The sequence below is a fragment of the Calidris pugnax genome, unplaced genomic scaffold (genome assembly GCF_001431845.1).
Source record: "Calidris pugnax isolate Ruff unplaced genomic scaffold, ASM143184v1 scaffold188, whole genome shotgun sequence".
In the NCBI taxonomy this organism is placed as follows: domain Eukaryota; kingdom Metazoa; phylum Chordata; class Aves; order Charadriiformes; family Scolopacidae; genus Calidris; species Calidris pugnax.
Window position 1 is genome coordinate 9,662,158 of NW_015091257.1, and position 17,346 is coordinate 9,679,503.

General features: G+C 39.7%; 1 protein-coding gene across 4 annotated transcripts in view; it reads right to left on the reverse strand.

Moving 5' to 3' along the window:
• The window catches only part of MID1 (midline 1), a 143,656-nt gene that overhangs the window by 17,964 nt on the left and 108,346 nt on the right, over positions 1 to 17,346 (reverse strand). For all 4 annotated transcript variants that reach the window (XM_014960454.1, XM_014960455.1, XM_014960452.1 and 1 more), the window contains 3 exons: positions 13,851 to 13,958; positions 11,750 to 11,898; positions 8,017 to 8,144 (listed from right to left, as the gene is read on the reverse strand). In XM_014960454.1, the coding sequence (XP_014815940.1) occupies positions 8,017 to 8,144; positions 11,750 to 11,898; positions 13,851 to 13,958 (385 nt within the window). The remainder of the gene's footprint in view (positions 1 to 8,016; positions 8,145 to 11,749; positions 11,899 to 13,850; positions 13,959 to 17,346) is intronic.

The following is a 17,346-nucleotide window of genomic DNA, read 5'->3' on the forward strand; positions in this document are numbered from 1 at the left end:
ATCACACTAAAATGATCAAAGTTTCACTGAAGCCTATATCAATAGGGAGAGTCAACACTCTTCACTGTTGACTTGAAAGCAGTGTTTGCCTAACCTACCTTACCAGAGATTAGCTAAGAGGTACTTAAAAAATATAATTTTGGGGAAGCTTCCAAGCACCTGTTTTTTCATGCTCAGTCTCTCCAAGTTAATTTTTACTTATTTCCTAGCTATCCTTTCTGATATAGTTGCATATAATTTTTGTTGGCTATACAGCTCACTTTATTTCAGCCTTACATAAAGCGTTCTTATAATAATTTCATGACTGTATGACTATTACAACCTAAACTTCAATGTCATTGCTAATTATATAATTCTAGAAAACAACTCAAACACTTTAATAAAAATTTGTCCCTTTGTTTTTTTTGTGGTTTTTTTTTTTTTTTTTATCATCAAAAAAGATTTCTGTGTAGCAAGCTATACATTCTTCTCCCATATTAACACACAGGTTTATTTAAGTGAAACTTGAAGAAAACTTCTTAGGTCTAAATTTTCCTTGTTTGCACTCTCTACAAAGACAAGTACCTAAATAAGAAACAAATGAGTCTTTCTTTGAAAGATGGGTGGGCCTTCTGCATGCTTGTCTTGAAGGGAGCCTCACTCCGAATCATCTTCCCTACATGCCACCATCATGCAAAAAAAAAATTAAAAATTTCTTTGTGCTTAACAGTGTTCCTTCCAGCTGTCACAGAGTGAGGAAAGAAGGCACTCAAGCTGAAACAACCACAATATGCTTGAATTAAAGGAAAAGGCAGGCAACTCTGAATGGCATTTTTGCTTTCAGCTCCTTAACTTCTGCTAGCCACAAATAATGGCCTCAGAAAAAATGTCCCTCTGAAGCAATTTCACCTTCACTTTTGCAACAACTTATTTTTATGAAATGTCTATTTTACTTTCCATTAAGAATTTTTATAGTTCACGTCTGTTTTACTGATGTATGTTCCCAAGAATTAAAGTGCAGATGCATTTCCAAGCAACCTCTTTCAACCAAGGGGCATAAGGAAACGTTCAAATGTGTTTCATGATATGACCGTGATTTGTGATGCTCTAAATATTGTAGCACGGAAGCTTACCAATGAGGTTTTTTTTTCCTCGGCAGAGAAACTCTTGGGACAGATGGGTATTAGTAAAGAAAGAGAAATCAACCAAAATAAGAACAGTCATCCAGGAAGGGAATATAAACAAAAGAAGGAGACAATCCCCCCCCCCCAGTCTTCCAAAAATATTTGTGCTGCAGTTTAGAGGTTGTGTACTAACTGGGGCCAACTAATCATTGTGAAAACTATGCAGTACTGCACTGGTCCTATCAGCTCAGTTTCAAAAATGTATTCAGCAAAACAATCTACTGGAGTTATCTAGTTTATTTTTTTTCCAGCTGAGGCTTCATTTTAATATTTTTCCTGTCCTTCAAAGGCAAAATATAAAAAGAGAGTAAAAAATAAAAAATATACAAGTGGATCATTTTTTTTGGTGCTAGAATTCAACTAAAGTCTTCTTTAGTCATCTCCTGCACCTAACAGACCAAAACCTTTTGCTTGAGAAATGCATGTTATTACTACAACACAGATAATAAATATTAATTTATGGAAAGCAACAATTACTGAAGGTTTAATGAACTGTAAACTGCATTTCAATAGCACCTAAGTGTCTTCGGCTCCTTTGAAAATGACAGCCTAAGTTCTCTCTTCATATGGACACCTGGCTGGGCTTATGGCTGGAGATTTACAGACCTTCATGTAATTAGAGTGACAGAAAAAAACAGTTTGACCTAAGCGGGAGATCTTTTCTCTTGCTCTTATGACTAACCCACACCCACCTGAGACTATACTGCATGAAACTCAGCTCTTCAGCAACACTAATTTCACAAACCACTCAGAATAAAACAAAATTTACCTGCTTCTCCTGCAGATGGACAGGGAAGTTTGTGACATGGTTTAGTGATGGTCTTTGTCAGTGTTAGGTTAATGGCTGGACTCGATGGTCTGAAAGGTCCCTTCCAACCTAGACAATTCTATGATTCTGTTCTATGACTCTAAGTCTGCATGCAAATGGTTTGCTATGACTTTCAAAATAATGTAGAAATCTGACTGCCAAATTCATCACTCTAGAGCACAAACTCCTTTGGAGAGTGTAAGTCCATAATGCAATTAAAAAGATTGACCTTAATAATTCATTTTCATTATTACATTTGATAGTTTGTGATTTGCTTATCAAATTTATTAGTACAGCTAAAGAGCTCAGGTGCCACAGGGAAAGCTCGACAGAGCGATCTCAGGGCTGCGCCAACACCTTCCCCCACGGGACCTTCATTCAGGTGTGCTCCACTGCTCCTCAGGAAGGGGAAGCTCAGTATGCTTCCAGAACAGTAGTGGAAGGCACAAAGCCTCATGTCCACCCTTCGGTCTTGTTTCCCCTTGGAGAAGGAGTGATTGCCCATGAGCCCTTCCAGTCCATTTCAGGGTGAGGACAGAGCGCTGACTCGCAACAGTAACAAGAGTTACCTTTGACAGATGATGATGTTAATGCCCTCAGCTATTGGCAGCCTCCTGTCTAGAAAGTGCTACCCAATGTCAGGAAGAGCTGAAAAAAAATTGAAACAGCTCTTGGAAACCCCAAATTTACAGCCTGGAGCAGTGAGGGAACTGGGAATCAGTGCCAGCAGACTTAGCAAAGCACAACAAAAACCGGAGTGTTGAAGGAATTGCTTCCTAAAATCTATAGCTCTCCTTGGTCATGGGGTGGCAATCTCCACAGACGACCATCACAAACCTCTGGGAGTGGTAACTGCTTCAGTCGCATTGACTTTTATCCACCTACATTCATGAATCCACACTCTCTGACAAGAATGAAAATCATTGCTGAAGGCTGTTTTATTTCATTTGTGTGACTTCAACTCAAAACTGAGCAGGCTCACTTAAATAGTAGGAACCACATCAGACGTGCTTGAAAGGCAATAACTAATATTAGAAAAGCAGTTTCTTAAATTTGCTCCCAGAAGTAACCAACCTTGTGAGTATACCTGCTCCCTTTCACCCAGGTTAGTCTAACCCACGTTCTGTTCAATGTCATCTGTGTGTCATTTGCTCTGAAGCAGGCTGAAAGCACTTACATGGGTGATACATCTTGAGAGGCACTTTAGGGAAACTGCCATCTTTCATTGGTGAATCCCAGCATGAATGCAGTCTCTCCAGGAGACTATTGAGACTATTTCTAAATCCTTTCAGGTCAAGGTCACAGACATTGACTGAAACCACCCCAACTTTCTTTTTTCGCTCAGTCTCCACCTCCCTGGCATGGGGTGATTGACTTTTTAAGGGTTCCTTCCTGATTTTGATATGAGTGAAAAGCAAAGATTAAGCTACCTCCTTGACTTAATGGTGCTAGAAATATTGATATTGCTGGTATAAACATGAAGGAGTCGAGGAATCTGCTCTAAACTTCTCTCAGTATTTACACCTGAAGCTTGAGACTGAGCTGGCTGGAGGTGGCTTTTGATCTTTTACTACTGAAAGAGTTAAGAGGAGAGACAAGTAGTGAAGGATTTCCAGAATAAAGTTGTTTTCATGTGAAAAATGTGCTGGTGTATGCCAGGCAATGCATATTTCTTAGTACAGTCATAGCTAAAGTGATGGATGAAGAAAGTGTGTCATTGTTTCAGATGGGATTTCTGAAGCAAGGCAAATTGCAAGGTCAAAGAATAGATGTTCCTGCAAGTGATTTCAAAGTATTAAGACACAAAACAAGTATTTTTGACTCACAATGGATAAAAAAAGTCCTTATGTTAGCAATATTCTGCAGAGAGTTTGCAAGTCATATGCATTGCCTGGATCTATCTAAATACCTGTTTAGACAAATATGAGTTCCAGATGAAGATCTTGAGCAACTGGTAAGATAAGAAAGCTTTCAAAAGACGTCAAGGCCATATATACAGAGGATAGAACAGTCAGAGGAAGATTAAGGGTATTGTTTTACTATACTCAGCTTAACATCTCAATGTCTGTCTGGCAACTTTCAGAGAGCTATCAGAGATTTTCATTTGGATAGCAGAAGCTTTGGAAAGACAGCTGCGTCCATGATAAGCACAAACTAGTTAAATTTATATTTAGGAAAGAAATAGCCTAAGAAGAAAGAAAGATGATGTGCCACATAGAAAACTGGAGCAATGGGGAATGAAGATCTGACAAATAGTACACTGGGAAAAAGCAAAGGAGAAGAAAATCTCCAGAAGACAACAAGTCAATTGCTTTGAAGGCAAGTGACAGCAGACAGAATGAAGCTGGAATTCAGGCTTTAACATTTTGTTCAGAAGCAGTATGGACAATTGATATACTACAGGATTCTTCACTTGATTCACAGCACAGATGTACCACTAGGACTTACAAATGGTCTTCATTTTACTTAACTGTGAAACATGATAAAAGCAAAGCCCAATTCACTCTGTCACAGAGTTTTCAGTTAAAGATCTATGAAGATTCCATTCATTAATCTGAAAGGGGTAAAATAAAATTAATCTCCTTTAGAGTTTCTGAACAACAATAGTGAATAATCAAGTACATTTGACTCTTGGGACTATACACACACACATATATATTACATATATTTACATAAACATATTTTAACTGTCTGCATAGGTTGTATTTTATGCTCAGATAATTTAGACATGTGTTTTGGATTTTGCCATTGCAGCCATATGCTATTCATTAATGTGAAGAAAAATTGTGCAAAGACAGAGGCAGCTAGAACTGTTCTTCACTGGGCATCAAGTGCAAGGATAAAAACGGTTAATTAGGAAAACCCAGATAAACAGCTTGATACATTTGCAAGTTCCCTTAGACAGCATTTTTTTCAAGAATGTGTATGAGGTAGAAAGAAGGCAGAGAATGAGCTGTGTAAATGGCACAGCCAGCATGACGGACTGCAGAATGGATCTTGGTGGCATTGCAGCCTGTAGCAAAACTACCCTTTGTTTTGGTACAGATACAACCTTCATTTTCTGCAGTACACAGCATTTAGGCTGGTACTATCAACGCTGGATGTCCAAAGGGGAGAAGACATGGTGGGTGCAGGAACAGACTGGTAGATGAAGTTCACCTCTTATAATTTGAAAGATGTAAACCACAATTATCTACATTTGAATGACTCTAGTGTCTGTTTGGAGCCAGCTGGGAGAAATAGGCACCTCCAGAATGGAGTCAACTGACTAATGTGCCTGCCTTAAAATGAGGTGGTTATTCCTCTTCTTTGGCTATAAAGGAAGCTGAGGCTGATTATTTTACAGTTAGATAAGAAGTATAAATTACTCTTCCTATATTATTATTGTGTATTATTTACTCAAGTATATTTTGAACACTGATTGTATTCCCAGTCATACAGTGATACAAAAATAAATAAATAAAAAAAAACAGATAAAAGGTCTCTTTCAGATATGGCAAGAACCCCACAGCTCTATAAGACAATGGTGGTGCCATCCTGTGCATGCAGGCAGCCTTGCTCTTTCTAGTAGCAATCTGTTCACTCAATTCATAGAATCATAGAACAATTTAAGTTGGAAGGGACCTTTAAAGATCATCTAGTTCAACCGCTCTGCAATAAGCAGGGACATTTTCAACTAGATCAGGCTGCTCAGAGCCCCATCCAGCCTGACCTTGAATGTTTCCAGGGATGGGGCATCTGCCATCTCTCTGGCAACCTGTTCCAGTCTTTCACCACCCTCACTGTAAAAATTTTCTTCCTTATACCTAATCTGAACCTAATCTCCTTTAGTTTAAAATTATTGTCCCTTGTCATATCACAACAGACGCTACTAAAAAGTCTGTCCCCATCTTTCTTATAAGCCCCCTTGAAGTATTGAAAGGCTACAATAAGGTCTTCCAGGAGCCTTCTCTTCTGCAGTTTGAACAACCCGACTCTCTCAGCCTTTCCTCTAAAGAAAAGCCAGAAGCCAGCCCTCTGCATGGAAAAGATCCAAGGACTGGCAATGAGGAGACTCTGCGCTCTCACATTCTTCTGAAATAACACGGGTATATCTCCTGTAAACCAGGCTAAGAGAATGGGCCCAGGAAGTGTTTTCAAGTGCTTTTCTAATAGTGTTTTCTGCCTTTCATTGCAAATTCTTGCTGTTAACAGCAGATGCTTAAAGACCCCGCAAAATGAAAATCTACCCTGTGTCTCTTCTGTTTTCAATTGAACTGGAATGAATTGTTCTAATTCTCGCATTGAAATCAAAACACCCTAAATTACAGTAATTTGTTTCTCTTTGTGAGTCATTATATACTCTGAGATTGCACATTACTCAGGCCTTCTCCAAGTCTAATCCTGCAGGCTTCTCCAGGCCAAAGCTCTCAGTCAAGTGATCTGGGGCTCTGCTCTGTGGAGATCCCAGCTCACACCCTGGCGCAGAGCACACCGCCTGCTCTCTAGTCCCAGGCACAGCCAGGTCCTCCAGCTCTGTGATGGGGGGAAATACACAGTGTCACTGGCGTGAGAAAACAGCTCTCGTGGCTGAGTCCTTGATGCTGATTGCTTGAACAGCTTCTGGTTGCTCATGGGAAATCTGCCAGGCTGCAATCTGTCGCAGCAAGGAGGCAGCCCCAAGGAACAGGGTAACATGCGGAGCATCCCTCCCCCAGGAAATGAGATTTGGTCCCTGTTCCCCCTCCTCTGGCAGCTCCAGATCAAGCTCCAGCTGTTCTCTCATTTCATTCTGCTCCAGTGGCGTTTAACCCTTTCTCACTCCCACTTGTCCACACCCCGGTGAGGAGATGAGGTAGGAAATGCACCCCAGTTGTGCTCTGTAGTACCTAATGCTTCCTGGGGCATTCTCGGCCTGTTGGGGGTAAGATATTCGGGATTAAGAGGGAGAGTGTATCAGGTTTATATGGTAGCAGTTGGGCTGCAGGGGTGACTTCTGTGAGAAAAGAGCAAGAGCTGACCCCACGTCGAACACAGCCAGTTCTAAGACAGACCCGCTGCTGCACAAAGCTGAGCCCATCACTGATGCTGGTAGTGCCTCTTTGATAACATATTTAAAAAAGGGTAAAAAAGGCTGTGCAGTGTCTGGGAGAGAGAGGAGGGAGCCAATGTGAGAGAAACAGCCCTGCAGACACCAACGTCAGTGAAGGAGGGGGAGAAAGTGCTGCAGGCACTGGAGCAGAGATTTCCCTGCAGCCTGTGGAGAAGACCATGGAGACAGAGGTTGTCCCCTGCAGCCCATGGAGACCTACAGTGGAACAGATATCCACACTGCAACCTGTAGAGGACCCACACTGAAGCAGGCAGATATGCCCTGAAGAAAAGCTGCAGCCTGCAGAGAGGAGCCCATGTAGGAGCAAGTTTTCTGGCAGGAACCGTGGCCCATGAGGGACCCACAATAGAGCGAACCATTCCTGAAGGTCTGTACCCCATGGAAAGGACCCGGGCTGGAGCAGTTCTTGGAGAACTGCAGCCTGTGGGAAGGACTCATGTTGGGAAGTTTGTGAAAAACCTCATCTCGTGGGAGGAAGCCCATGCCAGAGCAGAGGAAGAGCATGAGGAAGAAAGAGCAGTAGAGACGATGTATGATGAACTAACTACAACTCCCCTTCCCTGTCCCCCTGCACCATGCATGGGGAGAAGGTAGAAGAGTTGGGAGTGAAGTTGAGCCTGAGAAGAATGATGGGGTGAGGGAAAGTGTTTTTAGTTTTGTTTTTATTTCTCATTATCCTACTCTTACAATTATTTTGCAATAAATTACATTAGTTTTTCCCAAGTTGAGTCTGTTTTGCCTGTAGCAGTAATTCTTGTGTGACCTCCCTGTCCCTATCTCAAACGACAAGGTTTTCATTGTATTGTCTTGCTGAGGAGATGGACTGAGAGAGTGGCTTGGTGGGTACCTGGCAGTCAGCCAAAGTTAACTGACCACAAAGAAGAATGAAGAAAATCATATTGCTATTATTTTATGAGGAACATAGAGTAGTAGCACCTTGAGAAAAAAATTACCTGTAAGGTAATCAAGGCATTCCAACAATTTCTTCTCCCTGGTAAAATCCAGTGCGAAAGTATCAAAAGTATCGTTGAGATTAATTTCAGGAATTAGAACCTGGGAGGATGCAGTTGCCATGGAAACCCTATAATGAAAAGAAAAAGTCTTTTAGCATGAGAGACAATAACTTTTACATTAAGGTAGGAGCTGATCATTATGATTGTTATCACTTCTCAAAAAGCTTGACAAAAACTTCTACATGTGTTTTATTTATATGGTTTAAGTTAACAGCTTCTCCTGCCACTTTTGTTTTTGAGAGTAGTCACCAATAAAAATCTCTTCTTTCTTAGCTTTTGCCTAATATGCAGTGTCAAATCAGTTTTTAACAAAATATTGGTTAAGCAACACAACAGTTTGAATTGTTCTTTCTAGTCACCCATTGAACCAAAGTAGCAATAGCACCATGTTTATCTATGTTTTAAGCAATGCTGACAGATGCTGCATCTCTCCCAACCCTTGTTTTCCCAAGCAGTTTCTTGCTCCAGGCATTCCTTGGCACCGTTCTCCCAAGGGCTTGGTGCAGATCCCCACACCTCCTCAGCTGTTCAGCACAGCACACTACTGTTAACTTCAAAAAGCACAGGGGGGGAGATAAAACAAACAGATGTCGGCACAGTTTATTTTGAAAGGCTTTCCCCTGCAAAGCATGTGTGCACACTTACATTTCCTCCAAAAGTGAAAAGTTTCCTTGTCTACCCCATTTCAGGAGCTACATCTACTCTTTGTCTCTCCAGGAGTACTAATATAGAGATGAGCTCTCAGAAGAAAACTGCCATCAGAATCTTTCAGATTCTTCAGCTTGATATCTCAAAATATATGTTACTGGAGAGGCGGGTACTGGGTATGTTTACAGAAAGTTTGGTCTGTTTAAGCAAAGGGGTTACTACACCTCATTTGTTAATTGTTTGAGTTTGGAGGCAAACACAACCACGCACCCAAGGTATGTCAGTTATCCGTTATTCATGACACATGTCAGATCAAAATATTTTGATTGCTTCAATTAACAGTTTCCCCAATTAGAGTATTTCTCTGTAGACGTGACTCAAATGACTCCAGGCCAAATGCTTACTATTACTAAAACCTATGTTTTCATGTATTTCTTGTGTAGTATTTTCAGAAAATGCAGTTAAGAAAGAAAAAAACTGAGTTGCACGTCTCATTGTCTTCAGCATAGTTTTCAAAAGCTGAGCTGAGGAGGTTTCCTAGTCAATAATTCATGTTTTAGTTTTCAGCACTGTTTCTCTTGCAACTGTGGTTGTAGAATTTAGTTTAAAGTAGATCCTAGCACAGATGCTTTCTTTTAGAGAGGGTAATTGAAGTGCCTTTTGCCTCATGTACTGAGAGAGAAAAATTCCCTGAGCTCTTTCAATTCTTTTTTTCTCCTCCACCCTCCCACCTCCCAGTAGTTCAACTATGGATCTAGTAGGAAAAAAAGACATGCATTTCTTGCAGGGCCTGGTTGGGGCAAACATCTCTACGAAAGTAACAATGGCTTTTGTAAGAAACCAGCAAGTCCTTATCCAAGATGAAGAGCTTCTTTGAGTACCTCCATACAGTCCATATTTATTGTGAAAAAGACCATATCACCAGGCCCTTTGGACTTTGTTTAGGGCTATGCAAAGGATGCATGGTGAGTATGTGTGTTAAAGTCAGTTTTCAGTGAGTTTAGCAGTTTGCAGGCTGTTCAGAGGACTGAATTTCCTCTTGTACTTCTGCCTGCTCTATCTGACACTGTACTCGGTTGGAAAGGGTTTTTCTAGGATAAATGTATTTCACCCACTGTAAATAATGCATGACCTAAATCATTGTAGTGTGTGTGATGTCTCTGCTATACATAGTTACCTGTTGTGCTTACAACAGAGAATATCATGCTGCAATTACTTTGAAATATGTGCACGAAGAAATGCAATGACCATAATTTCAGGAGACTGCTTCAGCTGCTGGAGCTCAGGGCCCTGGTGAGACTGTTACATGAGCAGTCTAGAAGCAAACAAAATATCACTCACCACCTGAGAATTAAGAGAGTAACTAGTGGGGAATAATTTATTAATCAGATTTAGTCTCTTTTTCCACTTGCAATTTGTCTGCAAGCACTTGGTGTTTTTTCCCCTCAGTTTTATTCACTGCTTGAAATGATTCTCTGATTTTCAGGGCGTTCACAGCCATCTCATTACAGATGGCAATCTGTGATAGCTAAGAATTAGATTTGATTGGGCACATATGTCAGCTGGTCTCATTTCTGCTCTCTGAATGTCTCTCCTGTGACTGTATTTATGATGCAATTGTTCATGTTTACAAGGTGAAAATGGAGCTTCTCTGAATATTCTCTGGTAGTCAGTTAAAAAGCTTTGTGCCCCCACAGGTTTCTGCCCTACTGTTTCTTCCACCAAATACTGAAAAAAGGCCAGACCCTCGCCTTCAGCTTTTTGCTCATGATACTCATGTGGTAGTTTTACTATCAGTTTCAGCTGGGGAAAAAGAAGTGCCACAATGTAGCTTGATGACAGAATACAAACCAGGGTCTGAGTCTGACAAATCAAACATAATCCATTGCCTTACTTGGCTTTTCTCAACTGACTGTCAGTTCTCTGAACCTGTAACAAGCAACCCAGTATTGTTTACCTACTTATAAATTGATTAAATATCTTTGGTGAAGCCTGATATTCAGAGAATCTGCATACAGCACTCCAGGGTAAGTGACAGACTTAAAAAAAAGAATAAAATGAAGGAATGTTGTACTTTGGATTATGTGAAAATTGGTTGGACAATGTGAAGATATAATGTGAACCCAGAGATAAAAAATAGCTGAATAAATGACTGTACTTTTTAATAATTTTATTTTTCATTGTCCAGATATGTTCTTGCGTTTTTTTGTTTCTTTGACTGATGTTTAAATAGCTGATAATTCCAATAGAACATTTTTTTCATTAGAAAATATCACTGAAATTCAGTGGGGATGTTTCAGCATTCACAGTGTTGTGCTGAAAATGAGACCAAATTTTCTGACAGCAGTTTCCTAGAAAGACTTGCTCCCTTGTCTTTGGGTCCTTGATATGTCTGGCACACTGAAATGGAGCTAAGATCCCAGAAGCAGTAGAAATTCCCTGCACCCAGGGACCCAACACAGCAGCTGCCATAACTTCCAGACACACAGGCTGTTGAATCTCAACCCTTCAAGTGGGCTGCCTCAGAGACACATATTGCAGGTTCCCAAAATTACACATTCATTACCTTGCTGCTTGCTATTTTGTGAAGAATGTGAATCCGTTAAGATCACTCCAAATTTTTTCTATGGAATGTACTTGCTGCCTGATTTCTTTCTCAATCTCAGAATTTTTCATGGAGTAGGAATTTCAGCCTCTAAAAATCACTTTTTTTAGTGTGTTTAGCACAAGACATCTGCTTGGCAACCGTGTTTCCTCCTTCCTTTGTGCGTGTTATTACTGGTCTAACTTTTATTTCACATCCTTTTGCAACTGCTTCTCTTTTAAAAGGGATGTTTTAGTTTAGCATTACAGTAAGGCCCTTTCCACTCCAGTACAGGACAAAGTAGTGTTTTGGAAGGATATGTCAATTCACCCTCCACTCTTTGACCACATTTGTGGTGGGACAAGATAACATGGCAACTCTGACAACCCATCTGCCTTAAACTGAGGTTCTTCTGTTTATTGAGAGGAATGTCTTCTTTACCTTTCAGTGATATTTTTAGCAGTTTGCAGGAAGCGAGCGTGATCATTCTCCTTCAGCGACTGTTCAGCTTGAGAGATGAGGGACGTCGAGCGCTCAATGCACTGTTTGCAGTTTGCAATCTGCTGAGCCAGTTTTCTCAACCTCACCACCTTGAGTGGAAACATAAGAAAGTAGTCACATCTCTAAGGTCACAAATCATGATTGCATTTGCACTTCCCAGGCAAAGCTGGAATGCAAAGAGGGAGTGAAGATGAATGGCTTCACTGACAAGAGCTTTTTTCACACTAGCTTGACGGTGAGCCCTTTCCACCAGCCACGTAACATTTTTAATAAGGGGACAGGCACAGCCTCTCTACCTCAATATTTTCCACATGTAAAACAACAGGGGAGAGCCAAAACAAGCACAGCTGGCCTATTTTCCAACAGAAGAAACGTCATTTCCTGGTACTTTCTGCTTACATGATAGCTAAGGGTTATTTAGATAACCATTTCCCTGAATGATGTTAAAGGCATCTTACAGGTTAACTACTTTTTTCCTATTACTGAGGTGTTTCATTAAAAATAATCTGAAAATAAAACTTCACAGAAAAAGACTGTTCAGTTCAACTAACAATACATGCCTGCCCTTTTCATTATGTGCTTTTAGTGAAACAGGGTGTTTTCTTGTTGGGTATTTTTAACTGCACAAAAGCACAGTAGTGCTGCAGAGCTGATTATTATTACTGCAAACATATGTGCTGGAGATAAACACAGTAGATGTGACTGTAATCATTAGCTGAAAGGTTAGGGAGGGGCACAGTCAATCTTCCATTTAAAGACAATGTTGGCTAACAAAACTTTTAGTTCCTGAAACGTCTGGGAGTCCTTCCCATTGTTATTACATCAGGATCATAGTTTGAACAGGAGTAAGAAATAGGAAGGAAATGAAATAATTCTGGAGTTTAGAAAGGCATTAGAACCAGTTGCATGCAAAATGAGTGGATTGGCAGAAATACCCAAATTTTCAATCAAGATAACATTCCCAATCTCAGCAATTAGGGCACAAGCTATGAAGTTGCTGAGTAGAATTTCACATATACTAAAATCTAAATGAATGGAAAGTTTTCTCCTTCACAGCTGGTCTCACTGCATAGAGAAGCAGAGTTGAAACAATAATGCAGAAGGCCATCTTTTTCATTCTGAAGGGAATTTTCGTTTGTTAACAGAATGAGGAAATTCAGGTTCTGTTACACAAAGTACAGGACCTGTGGTTTTAAACATGTTTAAGTCAGCCCTTGCCTACAGGCTTTTTATTTCAAGTTAATTGGAATGTCTTGACAGCCGCATGAACCTGCTCTTGACTTTATTCCTTTCCTGAGCTTTTCCCACACAAGAAGAGTTTATATTTGACTTAGTTAGTTTAGCAGTTAAAGAGTAAACACCATGTACCTAGAAAATAAGAACATTAATTTAACTCTAATGTGTTTCTGAGTTAACAGGTAGCTAGCAAAATATGTTGAAACTTGAATATCAGAGATTTTTCCTGCTCACTATGTTTGTCACTAATAATCATTGAACCTCACTAATTAGAAACGCACACTTCATTTCACTTCCTGCATACTTTTGAATATTCTGTTGTAAATAAGTTAGACTTCCAGTTCTTAAGAATGACGACTGAAACAAATTTTTTATGTGATAGTATTTTAATAGATAATTAATGTATCTAGACTAAAATATTAATGTAGTTAGTTGCCAGCCATGATACCGAACGTTGTGACACTATGTGAAAGTGAAAACTTTAGGGGAAACATTGTCAGACATAACACAGTGAAGGAATCATTAATTAGTGATAATTTTATTATCATTTACTGACTGTAACAAAATTTCTGTGTTTATCCTTAAAAATCATAATCAAGTGTAGTAAGAGAAATGCCAAATAGACTGTTGAGATACAGCATACTAATCTTGATCTATTTAATTTCTGTTTACATGAACGTAGCAGCAACCCAGGACTATATAAGAACTTTTATGAATTTGTATTAATAGTACCTGAGGCCAAAAAGCCATAAGCATGAGAAAGCATCGTTGACCACCTTGTGATCTAAAGAAGAAAAGCTTTTACCTTTCCTTCCTTGATTTTGGTTCCAATTATCTGTCGTCTTTGCTGGATTATTTCAATGAGCTGGTCACATTCTTCCATCAGCTTGGTTTCTTGGCGGGATGCATTTACCTACAAAGCAAACCATTATGATTAGCAAAACCTTTTTAACATTTCCCTTTTCATTCTCCTAATTTAAAAATTGTGATTTCTAAGCTGTTTGGTTTGGCATTTTTTTGCTCCTTTCTGTGTATAATCCATGTGTTATTTTACTTTCCCTGTCTTGGAATTTGTGAAATACTGAAACAAGTCTTGTGCGTAGGAGGTAGGACTTGCAAATAGATACTCATCAGGTATTTCTAACTCAAGTGAGAAAAGCCTGGTCCTGTGAGTACTGAGTGATGTCAGTTATAGCGGACATCAGTGAGAAGTGAAGGCTCTTCAGGAGGTGCTTAACACATCACAGTTTCAAGCTGTGTATAGGACTGCAGTGAATACTAATGCATGTAAGAGCACAAGTACTGGATCAGACCAACCATCTAGTGCAGTATCCTGTCTCTCGCTGCTGCTGGTTGCCAGCAGCTGCTAGTAAAGCATTTTAGGAAGAAATCCCAACCTGTATGATGATTCCCATGAATATTTTCTCATCCTCCAACCATTTGCAGCTCAGCGTCTTCTTGAACCAGACACAATTTCTACATCGTTACTAATCCTCAGAAGAGTTATCTTCTGTGGATTTATTTAGCCTCTCCTTCAACCCCTGCAAACTTTAAGTATCCCCACCATCCTACACCAATGAGCACCACAGCTTAACTCACAGTCAAGTGAACAACTGCCTCCTTTAGAGGAATTTGAACCTGTCTCCTTCCAGCTGCATTTAATGATCCCAAGTTCTTTTACTGGAAAGGACAGTGAACTACTGATATCTATCCCCAGTCTCCATGCTGCTTGTGCTTTTATAGATCACTGTTTTTTCCTCTAGTAGGATTCTTTTCTACATTGAAGGGCCTTAAGGGATTCAGTTTTTCCTTGTATATTGATTCAGTTTTTCCGTGTATGAAAGCTGTACTGTAGCTTCAATCATTCTTGTTTTTCTTCTCTGAAACTTTGCCAAGTTTATCATCTTGATGATATGAGGAACAGAACTGTACTAAGTAGTCAAGGTGCAAATGATCTATGAAGTCATGCAGTGGCATGATACTTTCTCTACTTCATCTTGATTACATTCATAATGATTTCTAATGTTTGAGTTGCTGATTTTAATATTTGAAAATATTGTTTATTATTTTTATTGTCCATATAGTGGTTCCTGAAAGATTTCAATTATCAAAGATCCAAGCAACATTACCAAGTCATGTGTATTGACTGTATTATTACCACTTTGCCTCAGCAATGAATCAGATAGAAAATAATAGCTGTGCTTCTGTAGTTTTCTACAGTACTGTCCTGGTTTCAGCTGGGATAGAGTTAATTTTTCTTTCTAGGGCAGAACAAGCTGATCAAATGAATATTCTATATCACAGATGTCATGCTCAGTATATAAGTGGGGGTTGGCTGGGGGGCAGAAATATGCAACTGCTGCTTGGAATGGGTTGGGCAACTGATCATCAGGCATTGGTGAGATGTGAGAGTGACTTGTGTTGTATTACTTTATTTTGTATATTCTTTTACCATTGTTGTTGTTGTTGTTATAATCTTTCATTACTGTTCTATTAAACTCTCTTTATCTAAACCCACAAGGTTCTCCACCCCCCCGCCCCGCCTTCTCCCTGTTTGCACTAACCCACTGGGACAACTATAAACAGTAAAACTTTAAAATGCAAAAATCCTCACAAAGAATATTAGTTTTCTATGGAAAATGTTGACTTTTGGGAAAAAAAAAAAAAGAAAACTTTGAAAAGTTTTGGTTCTCAGCTGAAAATGTTTTATTTCTGGGGGAGATTAATTTTTTCAGTGAGAAGTCAACATTCTGTACGACAAGACAAATGTACTTCCCCAACAGCAGTAGCACGTATAGCTTACATGTATGAGTAAAGAGCCAGAGAAAAAGGCAAAAATTGTTCATCATATCTAAAATAAAGAAAAAATTAACGGAATGATTTCAGAGCTATGTTTTCCATTTGCACTTTGCTAAGAGGATAAAGAATCTATTACTCCTAGAGCCCCATTACTCCTAGTGACATGTCACCTTTTCCATTGGGCTATTAAAAGCTAGCGGTGAACAACACAGGGAACGGTTACAGGTGAGAAGTAACTGTATTTCTCCCCTTGGTTATTTTTCGGTCTGGTGAGCCCCTTGATCTGCCTCAGCCTTCTTTTTGTTTTTCTTCCAACGATATGTTTAAACATGCATTTACCTGTGAGCACATTATGGAGTTCATTAAGATTAAGCAAATGCTTATGTACCTGAATTTGGATCAGGGCCAATTTTACAAATAACTTCTTATGTGAAATACATTGTGTCCTCCAGGCAAAGAAAGGACTTGTTTACAAAGACTAGCTTTCGTTAAAGTTTTGGATTATTCTTCTCAAACCTTCATAAAATTAAAGTTTGATTGCATATTTTAAAGTCTTACTTATTAATTAAGATATGAGGATTATAAAGAGAAAATATCTTTGTTTCTGGAAGGGGTTAGACATTACAGAAGTGCTGAGGAGACCTGCATGCAGTAGATGAAAATGTAGAAAGTACTTCTACTATGCAGTTTTAGGTCCTGCCAGGGACACTTCCCACTAGACCAGGTTGCTCAAAGCCCCATCCAGCCTGACCTTGAACACTTCCAGGGATGTGGCATCCACAGCTTGTTCCAGTGTGTCACCACCCTCAAGGTAAAGAATTTCTTTCTAATATCTAATCTACATCTACCCTCTTTCAGTTTAAAAACATTACCTGTTGTCCAAGAGGAGAGACAGACTATGGAGCAGTTCTTCCAAAGCCTCTGGCAGTGCCATTGTCTCTCCACTGACTGCTCCGAGAGCCGAGAATCACTGTCAATCAGTGATTCCGGGAATCTATCATCACTGTCCCTCCTATTTCCCCTCTTCTCATCATCCCGCCATCCCAGCTGCATCACCCCTCCTGTCATACACCATACTTTGGCGTGAAACTCTGCAGAGCTGCTTTCACTCGGCAGTCTTGTGCACAAGTTTTCCCTGTTCCGACTCCAGTTTCACTTCTGGATTGAAATTCCACCAAAGAGCGGGGAATCCCAAATGGGCTCAGTCAGGGGCAACGATCACATCCCCTGCTCATGGGTGTAACTCCTGTGTCGATACTGAGGTCTGCTCACACCAGAGCTGACTTTGGCACTTAATTATGGTAACACTTCACAGAATTTTTGAGTAGCTTCCACTCAAAGTGTTACTTCTACCACCACTTACATCACAAATTCATTTTGTCGAGCAGATCTTATTAATCTTTGGGGTAACTGTCATGAAACATAGAGTTACAGGAAGGTTAAGTCAACATTGTTTCATTTAATGCTGTAGTTGGCTCTAATAATAAAGTATTAATTAAATA